The 12,763-nt window shown below is 28.7% G+C and overlaps 1 protein-coding gene across 1 annotated transcript; it reads left to right on the top strand.

The window, feature by feature from the left end:
- Positions 1 to 1,655: 1,655 nt before the first annotated feature.
- Positions 1,656 to 12,125, top strand: LOC117167936 (transmembrane protein 18). The gene is made up of 5 exons (XM_033353188.1): positions 1,656 to 2,034; positions 5,463 to 5,580; positions 6,418 to 6,472; positions 6,561 to 6,654; positions 11,163 to 12,125. Exons 1-5 carry the CDS (start codon positions 1,972 to 1,974, stop codon positions 11,307 to 11,309), a joined length of 477 nt encoding a protein of 158 aa, XP_033209079.1. The 5' UTR covers positions 1,656 to 1,971; the 3' UTR covers positions 11,310 to 12,125.
- The last annotated feature ends 638 nt before the right edge of the window (positions 12,126 to 12,763 follow it).

The raw sequence follows: 12,763 nt of genomic DNA, 5'->3' as shown, positions 1-12,763 counted from the left end.
AGCCTTGGAGGAGATTATGTTGAGAAATAAAAAAAAAAAATTCTTAAAAACGTTGTTTTTCTTGGTCAGGCCGGAAACTTATCAATCCACCCTCGTATTACCGTATTTGAAAATTTCCAAATAATAAAATTGTTTCTTAATCAATATTATTTATTTATTGAAATTACGATAATAAAGTATTTTTATCGAATAAATTTTTGTTTAATATTTAGTGCTAAAAAATTATTTAAATTTAAAATTAAAATAATTCTACAAACAAATGTATAGAAAAATTCATGTAAAAACGCGTGTCCCTTAAACGGAAGAAAAATTCTCTAAATTTTCCTCGAAGATGATAACATTTTCCAAGCAAATTTTGCACAATTTAAATCAGCACTAATTTATCTCAAAGTTCCTTTTTAATTTTTTAAATTATCAATTCGATTTTTACGAAGATTTTTGTAATTTATAAAAATACCGTGTATATTTTCAACTAAAATATCTTATCCAGAAATATATTTTTTTCAATTATTTTTATTTTAAATTCAAACAATAATTTTCAAAAACTTTAAACGTTAAAAAAGTTGTTTCTTTGGTGTAAATATTTGATTATTCCAATAAATAAATGTATCAAGTACACATTTTTTTAGCATTGGTTTATCTCGAAACTTCTTTCTAGTTTCTTTTTTTTAATTGAAAAATTTTATTTTTCGTGAAAATTTTTTTACAATTTTCCAAAAAGATTGTGTCCAAAAAACCTGGCTAAAGCTTCAGATTTGAAAAAATTGAATGATACTTGTCAAAACTTTTCTAACCTCAAAAAATATTTCTACTGCTTTGCCGTCATATTTTACGAAGAATGAGAAAACAACATGGACATAGGAAATACGGGACTAGGCATGCCATCCTAATTTGTGCGAGCGGGGTTGAATCCACGGGAGGGGGGAGAATTCCATGAGTAGGGAGAGCCGCCATCTTACGAAGTGCCATTTGATTATGCGCACGAGCATTTTTGCCGACGAACTGTGCATGAACATATAAACAAGTGGGCGCTGCCATGTATGTCGCGGCACATCAAAAGGTGGCGGACCTCCCCCCCTCATTGCATCACCCCCACAATGGCATGCCTAATCCGTTGTTTCCTATGTCCATGGAAAACAAGAGTTCGGCCTCGTAGTACGGCAAGGGCAGCAGCTCGATAGAGCAGAAAAGGTGATGTCCTATATATATATAGTTCCCCCATTCTGACACCGCGTACCGCATCTACGTTTGTAATATCTTTGGTCAAAGATATTATTATTTGCTTTAGTCAAATCAAAGGAATCTTTGCCTATGCCCATGCTGACCAACAGCAGGTAAGGTAGATTGTTTTTTATTATTCAAAACTTACCTCTCCGACAAACCTTTCTTTTTCCTTGTCGATAATACTTTTCAACCTTGCTGTTAAAATTTTTATTAAACTGAAATCCACATTTCATATTTTTTCCACTCCTTTTTCTTCATTTTCTTATAAAAAACTTTACTTTGCTTAATTTGAGTTTGAATTTCGCAGGCACTTATGTAATTGCACTAGCGCCTCCTACCGAGCAGTAAACTCTCCCAAGTCTCATCTCAACCCAACTCCCATTGGGCACAAAGCCAACGTAAATCTAAAGAAGAAGAAGAAGAAAACTCCCATTGGCATTGGTAAGAAAGTAAGAAACTGAAGAGACTGACAAGCATGAACTATGAAGCAGTAGCAGTGAAAATTGAACAGAAGTGAAGATTGAAGAAGTCACTGCTGACCGGTTTTTAATCTGTTGGTAGGATGTGTGACGTCTAGTCTAGCCGCAATTTTAAGCCGTATAGTTTGCTACCCAACTCGTATACGTATTCTGCAGTTACGTCGCAAGGCATACGCTTCAGTATTTTGCGTGTTAATGCGTGCGTTGCACGGCGGTGACATCGGATGAGAATTTCTCGATTTTTTACGTTAATATCCGTACCATAAAAATGACCAAGCCACAATTCATAGCGACTGATTCAATCGACGGTGTGTGGCCCTTTTTACTCAGTGTAAGTTCATGTTTGCACTACTTGCGTCAACATTTCACCAGTGTTAGGTTATAAGGATTCTCTTAAAATGGGAAGAGGGTGGTGAGTTGTCCATGTGACATACAGTGAAGTTCCACCGGCTGTGCAACTGCACCTTAATCCTCAAATTTACATATTGATTCCACACATAAAAGAACTCCTGAAAATCTGAAAAAGCCTGACGAAATTTCTAAATCAAAATGTGAATCTTAATGGTGTCGAAATGTGATTAATCAGCTGACGATGTTTTTACCTTGAATGTGCCGCACCATAATAATCTGGAAGTTCTCGTGCGGGATAAAAGAGAGAAAAATCTATAGATACCTTTTACACTTCCTTATGTAATTGCATACCTCTGCTAGATTTCATTACAAATGTATATGGATTTTGAATATCGTGTTTACATTCATCACCATAACTTTCGGCCCGTAAATTTATTACATTAAAAAGTTTTTCGTTGCCTATAAAGAAAAAACTCGATTGTCAATTAATCATTCAATGTAGCTTACAAATCCGCGATGAAATTAGTACTGTAAACATTACAAACTGAGTTTAAATAATTTCTGTATTCTTGAATACATAACAAAAGAAAAGGATTCTACAAAATTTGCTGTGTAAACAAAAAACATAATATAAGAAATCGATATATTTAACTATTACATTTTTCGTTGATAATTCATGTATTTTAGGGGAAAATTCATTTTCCTAATTATAAATTGAACTATTTCTTTCTTGGTTAAAAATTGATAGTTTTTAGTTGAAAATTCAGATATTAAATTTGACATCTAGGCTAACTTTTTTGTTGAAAATTCGTTTTTTTAAATGAAAATTAATATTTTGTAACTAAATATTAAACAATTACATTTTTGGTAGAAGATTTATGATTTTTAGTGAAAATTTAATCGTTTTTTAGTTTAAAATTCAATGATTAAATTTGTCATTGAGAATTCATCTATTTTGGTATAAAGTTCAACCATTTTGTTGAAAATGCGTCTTTTTTTGATACATTTTTTTACTGAATATTTAGCTATACTATTTTTTGTTGAAAATTCCTTTTTTTTGTTAGAAAGTTAACCTTGATTGAGAATTCAACTAATTAGTTGAAAGTTAAATGACTTTGTTACAAATTCATCTCTTTGGTTGAAGATGTGACTATTTTGTTTATAATTGATCGTTTTTAGTTGATAATTCATCAAAATTGGTTGAAAATTAAATTTCCTCATGAAAATTCTTATTCTTGGTTTAAAAATTGTGTTATTTTAGTAGAAAATTCAAGTATTCGATCGTAAGTGAACTTTTTGTTTGAAAATTCAACTGTTTTGTAGAGAATTTGCTTTTTTGGCTTGAAAATTCCATAGTCTGGTTGGAATTTTTCGTTTTCTTGATTGAACAATCTTTATTGGTTAGAATTTTACCCATTTTATTAAAAAATCATTATCTTCTAAAATAATCGTCTTTTTGACTTGGAGATTGTTTTTGGTTGAAGATGCTTCTATTTTTGTTTGAAAATTTATCTTTCTACGTTGAAAGTTTAAATATTTGCTTGGAATTTAAACAATTTGGTTGAAAATTCGCCTCTTTTGCTTAAAAGTTGATCTAATAGGTTGTGAATACAATGGTTTGTTCTAAAATAAATATTCTCTTTTTCTTTAAAATTGAATGTCACACAAAAATCCATGTATGGTATTATTTTTATTTTTCATGCTCTAAAAGCGGAAAATATAATGTACCTGAAGTTCCGAACGTTCAAATGAACGAAATGAATAAAAATAAATTTTTTTTCTGAAATTAGCCTAGCAGAATTAGTTCAGCTAAGCATAAAAGTGAGTATTATACGAAAAAATCTCCAAAAAAAATTTTTTCATGGGTAAAACACCCTAAAATGTAATGCAGATAGGGACAACACAGAATGTGTCGAATGACCGCCTTTATACTCTTCTTTATCCAATAAAAGATAGTGTTCATTTACCTTGTTATAGAACAAGTTTTTTCAGGGGAGTAAGAGCCGCCGGAAAGAATATTTAAAACCACCCCTAGTGTATCAAAATCAGAAAATCGTCAAAATGAACGCCTTTATACAGTTTTTGTTCGAGTTAAAAATACTTTTAATTTACCTTGTTATAGATACACTAGAGGTGGTTTTAAATATTCTTTCCGGCGGCTGTTACCCCCCTAAAAAAACTTGTTCTATAAGAAGGTAAATTAAAAGTATTTTTAACTCGAAAAAAAACTGTATAAAGGCGTTCATTTTGACGATTTTCTGATTTTTATATATTAGGGGTGGTTTTAAATATTCTTTCCGGCGGTTCTTACCCCCCTGAAAAAACTTATTCTATAACAAGATAAATTTAAAGTATTTTTAACTCGAAAAAAAACTGTATAAAGGCGGTCATTTCGACGATTCGCTGATTTTCATACACAAGGGGTGGCTTTAAATATTCTTTCCGGCGGCTCTTACCCCCCTGAAAAAACTTATTCTATAACAAGATAAATTTAAAGTATTTTTAACTCGAAAAAAACTGTATAAAGGCGGTCATTTCGACGATTCGCTGATTTTCATACACAAGGGGTGGCTTTAAATATTCTTTCCGGCGGATCTTACCCCTCTGAAAAAACTTGTACTATAGCAAGGTAAATTAACACTATCTTTTATTGGATAAAAAAGTGTATAATGGCGGTCATTCGACACATTCTGTGTTGCCCCTCATTTTTATGCTTAGCTGAACTAATTCCGCTAGGCTAATTTCAGAAAAAAAAATATTAATTTTTTGTCATTTCGTTCATTTGAACGTTCGAAACTTCAGGTACATGAAAATATATTCTTTTGTATCATAATAGATTTGTTAGGTTTTCCTCGTCCACTCATTTAGATTTATACGTATAAAAAATTCATAATAAGCTTTAAATTTTGAGTGCCGCGTAGTGAATGACAATTCCGTTCTTTTTAAATAACTATAGCATTTACCTTGACCGATAAGTGATTACGAACAGACAAGAATTGTAAACGCATTATGCAAAGTATAAATATGCCTGACAACCTTCTCCCGTAAAAATGCAAACACATTCAAGAAAAAGGTTAATAATTGTTTAAGATTATGAAGCACATTTTATATTGTCAATATCTCTTCAAAAATATTCACCTATTTCTACGCCAGCATTAAACTCGAGACAAATAGAAGTATTCTGTATTTTATCAACAAAATAGTAACTTCATTGGAAATTTTCCAATTTTCGAAACTTTTGTCATCGTGAATGACTGCAATTCTGACTTTTCTAATTAACTGTATATTATTGGATTTATGCTCAGATTGTAAAAGAGAAGCAAAACTTGTATATTTGTATGGATTGTATTACTCCAATTCCTCAGATGTTGGCTATTATTCTCCATAAAAACAAAATATATGTTACAGATCGAATGGAAAGATCCGTGGTTGGCACTTGTCTTAACTTTCCACGTTGCCATCACATTGACGGCATTGATGACCAGAAATCATGCCAACTTTCAAATTATCCTGTTCCTTGTACTTTGTAAGTTTGAAAACAAACACTATACATTAGGGTGACTAAAAAAGTTATTTTATTCCACACGCGACCGAAATGGCCACCTTTTGCCCCTGATAACAGGGGCGAAAGTAGCATATATTTCCCGCAAACCTCATTTGCGGGGCGAAAGTAAAATTAGCGGGCAAAAGTAAAATCAGCGGGGCGAAAGTAAAAATTAGTCGATCAGAATTCGAGGCGCGAACAAAGCTATAGAAAAAAGCGTCGGACCCGCTTTTCAGGGCCAAAAGGTGACCATGGTCGAGAGTAGAATAAAATACTTTATGGTATACTATTGTTATCATTGTAAATAATGCATTACCAGATGTTTAACAGCTTTGTAAAGAAATAATAATTTTCTCTTTACTTGTTTCACATTTTCCATAACTAGTAGTTTTTTAAAAGTTACTTTGTGTATTTTTTTATTGGCACACAGCATGTCAACTTTTTATAGAAAAATGTGAAACAATATAAAATTAGTAGTAACCTTGAAAAAAGGTTTAAAAATGGTTAATAAATTATATGCAATGATGTTAATGAAAGGGAAGATAATTCTATATGTGTGCCAATTTAATTACACGCATTTTCAAAATACTGAAAAAGTAAAAACAACAACAAAAATCAATAAAAAAGACAATGGTCTAAATCATGTCAGTTTTTGAAGTTATTTGTTGAAAAATTTCTTGACGACAATGTACAGCTTAGGGTAGTGTGTATGGTCAGATTCGAAATAATTTTCTTCTGTCTTATAAAGTATGCCTATAAGTACATATTCATATTGTCAGTAATTTAATAATTGCAAATTTAAAAAACTTTCCCTTACAGTACTACTGGTTTACTTTTCTGAAAGTATCAACGAAGTGGCGGCCACAAATTGGATGTAAGTTAAAAATTCTCTTTATTTCTAGATCTAGTTTTAATTTCTTTACAAAAACGAATTTTAATTTTATATAATATTTTGTTTCTAGGGTATTTTCTAGGCAGCAGTATTTTGATTCAAAAGGGCTGTTTATATCCGTCGTTTTCTCGGTGCCTATTTTAATCAATTGTATGATCATGGTGGTAAGTCTGCTTCTATATTATTTTATTTACTTTACTCTATATTTTATACCCTGTTTCTTATATTTTCAATTCAGAAATAATGTAAACAATACCAGTTTAAAGTTTCAGCAATTTAAATCCTTCAAATTCGAATGTTTAGATTTAATACTTTAATTTTTAAATACGCTTTCGATATAGAATTACATATTGTATTTGAAATGCTGCAATTTCCTTTTTTTCAATATCTTTAACTAAAAATATTTGCATTTGGACGGCTGGCATTTGAAACTAAATGACTGAGCGAAATATTTGAAAATTTAAATTACTTTTAACTACCCTGAATGAAGTATTAGCTGAAACTTCAGATGCTCCTAAACATACTACAATATGCATATTTAGCAACAAAAATTTTAAAAATTAAAAAAAAAATCCTAGAATATAACTTTCAAATTTGGAGAAGACGCTTTTAAATGCTTCCAATCCAAATTAGAAATAAATAAAGATGAAAGAAAAGAAGGCAACCTTTAAATCCTCCCGCTTTTTTTCTTTTTATCAGAATGGCTTTATATTTTAACTGATATTTATGGTTGTCAGATATTTTATTGTTGGATTCAAGTTTTTTTAATTTCCAAGAATTTCGTTATTTTTCAATTGTAAAAGTAGTTTTGATTTCAAGTAAAATCTTTTTTTGTTGCTTATTCAACCACATGCTACTTGGTTGAAATTTAAACTCTTGTGAATATTTCATTTTTGTTTGTTTCTTGAGGATTCATCGTTTTAATTTAAAATTCATCTATTTGGTTGAAAATTTAACTATTTTCACAAAAGTCGTTTTTCTAGTTGGAAATTAATTTCTTAACTGAAAATTGAACTAATCTAGTTTAATATTTTATCATTTTTCTCGAAAATTCATCCATTTGATTAAAAATTAATTTTTCAGGTAGAATTCCAGTATTTTTTTATTTAAGTTATCATATTTTTTTGGTTAAAATGGAACTATATATTTTTATGGTAGAAAAGTAATCTTTTTGGTTAAAAGTACATCTTTTTGGTTAAAAATGCAACTATTTCAGTAAAGGATTTATCGTCTTAATAAAAAATTCATCACTGTGGTTGAAATTTTTAACTATTTAGTGGAAATTTCCTTTTTATTTTTTGTTGAAAATTAATTCTTTTAACCTGAATTTCAACTGTTCGATTGAAAATTTGGTTTATATTGTTGATAATTTGTCTTTCTTTTAGTATAAAATTCAACTATTGATTGAAAATTCATCAATCTTGTCAAAAATCAAGCAGCTTTACTTGATATTTCAGGAGTTTGAAGCGTTTTAAATTGAATTTATTACAGTATTCACATTCATTTTACTTGAAATAATATATTTCCCTAGTTTCTTGCAAATTTTCTTATTTGCCCTGTTTTTACGGGGTATTTACTCACCTGGAAAACAGCTTTAACTCAAAAAATAAAAGTGTTAAATATGCACTGTATTTTAAGTATACAATTTAATATAAAATTTTGGTTTTAATGACTATTCAAAATATAATGAACGTATTTATTTAATCATTTGATTGTGCTGAGATATTTTAGAATATATTTGAATATAACATGTCAAAACTTTAAAAGTTCAACATAATAATTAAATCCCTAGAAACTTTACTATTAATAAATTACTCGCCCTTTGACAAAGTTACGTTGCAAAATTTAAAAAAAAACAGTTATTGCATTTTACATATGAATAAGTTCTATTTTTACAGATTGAGATGTTTACAAGCACTGAAAAAAAAGATTATTTATAATGAACTTGCGAAATTTTATACTTATTTCGAGTTTGTTTTTGTGAAAAATTCAAAGAACTTGAATTGCTCCGTGCTATAAAATATTCCTGGGAAAATCTTTACACACTGGAAAAAAAACCCTGAATTTGTTAGTGAATTCTTTTACAGGATTCAAGGTGTTCGCTGAACCGGGGAATGTGAGACTGAGAAAAACCGGAAAATGACAGTGAATTTATTGACTGGCAATTTTACAATTTTTAGAAAAAATCTGTCTGTGATTACAACCGTTTTTTAAATAATTACTTAAATTATTGTCTTTTTTAATTATTATATCATTCAGTTTAAAACCTTCAAAGACTTTATTAGAAAATGATTCACTTAATAAAGTTTTCATTTTAGATTTTAATTTTTAAGCGTACATTTTAATTTAAGGATTCTTTAAGTGCGGTTTTAAATACTTAAACTATTGATATAAATTAATTAATTATTTTTTGAAATTCAGTGTATTTTAGCGTTAAAAATTAAACTGTTTCAATGGGAAAGTTTTATTAGTTAAAAAATTGTAAACGCCCTACTGAAACTACATTTCTAAACAATTACATTTTTTAATTAAGAAAAGGAACAATTATTTAATGTTTAAAAACATCTGACTGTTTATCTAAAATCAATCATTGTAAATTAAATATTCAAAATTAAACTTTAAACATTACAATTTTAACTGTTCTATTAAAAAAGTATAATGAATGAATGAATTAAAAATTCTAAATTATTTCAAATTATTTTTAAAAAGTGTCTACGTATACCAATCAAACCCGTCTATTCTATATTTTCTGTGCAAATAGCGCACGGCCTAATTTAAAACAAAATGTAGACTTTTGGTAGATTTCGAACAAGAAATTGAGCTTTTTAAGAATTTTGAAAGGCCTTATGAGAATAAAAAGTATTTCCTAGGAAAATTAAAAATGATTTTTTGGTTTTGAAAAATTAATTTTAAGAGAATATTTTATAATATTTAGAAAGATTTACAAAATTATTCAAAACTAGTGTGGAAGATTTTAAGAAAATGTCTAACCCTTTAATGGCTAAGCATTGATCTCGATAAATAAAAATTCTGAAAAACTTCAGGAACAACGTCTGGTCATTTTCTTATTGATTTTCGCACAAACAAAGTACATTTTTATAATTTTCTCGAATTCTATTAAGTGTACGAAAACTCATAACCACCTTTCGAAATGCGGAATATTCCACTTGGATCTAATTAACGCAATGATTTTACGGAATTCCAAGCTCATTACCTTTAAATTAGGAATGTCAAAAATAGTCATTGTAGGAAAAATTCTAATCATTTCTTAATATGCTTACGAGTTCTGAAACGATATCAAAAATAATTTTCAATTTGAGAAAATTTAAAACAACATGTAGATGTTTTCTTTCTTTTTTGGTTTGAATTCTTATTAAAGTATAAAAAAATCTGCATGGGCATCTTTAACATTTCTTGATTAAAACAAGAAACGTTGATTAACGAGTGAAACAAATCGAAAGAAAGAACAGTATGTTCATATTCAGGGTGGCCGCTGGACCGGGAAACCTGGAAAACCAGGAGATGACAGTGAATTTATTTTTTAACCGGGAATTCAACCAAATTTTTAGAATAAAAAATTTGTGCAACTTAGTTTTCAACCGCTTTTTAAATAATTTTTAAAATTGTGATTCTTATAAATTCTTATATTATTTAGTTTAGAATGCTTAATTCGAAAATCTTTTACTTTAAGAATTTTTAATTTTTAAGTATATATTTTAATTTAAAGAATGTTAAAATGCAGTTCTAAAGGTTAAAAAATTAAAAATGGAACATTTTAAAATAAAAAACAGAATGGACCGGGAAACCAACAATTTTACGCATTTTCAGAAGAAAAATCTGTCCAAGTTCGATATTAATAATTTTTTAAATAATTAAAGTGCAGTTTTTAAGATTTAAACAATTAAAAGCATTTGAAGTTGAAAATTTCAGAATTTCCAGATTGTTTCTATCCGAAAGTCTTAATAAGAATTGAAATTAATATATCATTTATTCCGATAATTTTATTTTTAAATAAATACTTGCATGATTTATTGATAATATATTTTTAATTCAGAGTTTCAGGTCTTCCTTTATATTATTTTTTATATTAGATTTAATAAATAAATTCATTATTATATTATTTCTATTAATTTTGTTAGCGATTAAAAAATGTAAACGTGCCTTTTACTGTTTTCAACTTAAAAATAAATCCATAATAATATAGTCAAAATTAAAGGTTTTTATTTATTATTGGAACTGAATCTTTGAAATCTATATAAAACTTAAAAAATTGAATTTGCATTTAATTTATTTAATTGTAATAATATATATTGCATTTAATTTAAAACTGTTCAGTTGCAAAGGATTATTAGATTTCATTTTATACGTGTAAATTTCAAATTTATTGGTTCCAGTTTGAGTTCCAGTTTGAGTGTTTTCATTTGCAGCTCAGTTTTTATTACTGCAAATGGAAAAATATTTAGCTTTATTGTTCGATTTTTTTAATTTCATTGGCTAACAATTTTTTTCAAACCGGGAATTTTTTTAAACAGCCACCCTGGCGACTTTGAACAGGCATTCTATAAATTTGAATGTTGTACGTGTTGAATAGAAATTGAAATTTTGATTTATTCTAAATTTCATTTCTTAAATTTTGATATGAATATTTGAATTATCATACAAAATTTTTCAGGCGAGTTGGCTCTACCAATCGAGTCAGCTGATGACGAATCTGAAAAAAGCTCAGCTTCGACAAAAAGTCAAAAGTCAAAAGCTGCAGTCGACTGAAGCTGAATCCTCTAGTACTAATGGCAGTATCAGCAGGCAGAAACAGGAATAAAAAGTTGAATTCTAGTCATAGCGTGGAAACGTTCATCGAATGGACAAATTGTGTATTTTATAAGACACCAGAACATTGTGAGCAAGTTCTAATAATTCTGGAAAACCTCAAGTCCGGCCTTGAGTTTTGTCAACTTGATTATAAAACAATACCGCAGAATCAAACAGTTTGGACTTCGTACAGTTTCCGTCTTGCAGCATTTTAAATGAGTTCAGCTGCACTTTTTTTTTAAATAGCATAATAATGATTATAACAATAATTATAATTGCATTATAATAAACTTTTATTGATATTTACAACTATACCGAGAAATTTTAGCCTAGTTTGTGAAGAGATGTTGATAAGGTAACGAACTCATTCAAAACATGTATTGCAAGTGTGATAATATCTAGTTTGAGAATAATCATGTAAGCTCTTGAAACGGTTGTATTGCGTCGAGGTACACTTCTGTAACTTTTCGCAGTCTATTGATGGTTTTTTGACGCACTGGAACTGCTTCTATGCAAGAGTTGCCTCTCTTATTGTATAAATGATGTACTTATTATATAACGAATCAGTATCGCGTTTATTTAAAGAATTCGAAGCCTATTTCGCCTTTGGATGAAATGTAAATTAATTCAAATTCGAGGCGACTAAGTATTTGTAATTTTTGAAAAAGCAAAAAATTTCTCGCATTAGCTTTTTTTTTTTAGGCAAAAAAAAATGAATTTATGAATGTTTTCTTGCCTTAAGTGTGTTGTTATCGAAAATGTTGTACTCAGTGCTTTTAACTTACGATTAACCGTATTACTTATACCGTAATAAAATATTTATGCATAAAAAACCTCATTTAATTCATTGATACATGCTTATATATGCAAATTTAATCTTTTTCAGATAAAAATTTGTCTTAGGTTTGAAAATTCATTTCATTCGCTCGAAATATCATCTTGCTTAGTTGAAAATGCTCCTGTCTGATGAAAATAATCGGTTTTGGTTGAGGAATTTACTGTGTTGTTGAAAATTTAACTTTTTTTCGTAGAAAATTAAACTATTTGGTTCAAACTTCGATACAGTTCTACATTACTTTTATTTAAAAGAATTTATTTCCAATTTATTCAAAATAATTAATTTACGAACATTTCCATGCCTTAAGCGTGTTTTTATTGAAAATGTTGTACTTAGTGCTTTCAACTTACTGTTAACCATATTACTTATTCTTTAATAAAATATTTGCGCATAAAATAAAGTCTCATTCAATTAATTAATACATTTTTAGACGGGCAAACTAGGCCTTTTCACAATCTTTTTTTTTTATTTCTTCTTGCGGAACGATATTCTCTATTTAAGTTTCCAACCAAGTAAAGAACTAGAAATTTCAAGAAATGTAATTGCCATAATTATCTAATAAATATCAGCTCTTCCACTGTTTTTTCGGACTAGCTAAACCTGCGCTAGCGTGAAGTGACTTCGTA

This window comes from Belonocnema kinseyi, chromosome 2, assembly GCF_010883055.1.
Source record: "Belonocnema kinseyi isolate 2016_QV_RU_SX_M_011 chromosome 2, B_treatae_v1, whole genome shotgun sequence".
Lineage (NCBI taxonomy): Eukaryota > Metazoa > Arthropoda > Insecta > Hymenoptera > Cynipidae > Belonocnema > Belonocnema kinseyi.
This window is presented reverse-complemented; position numbering and strand designations above follow the sequence as displayed.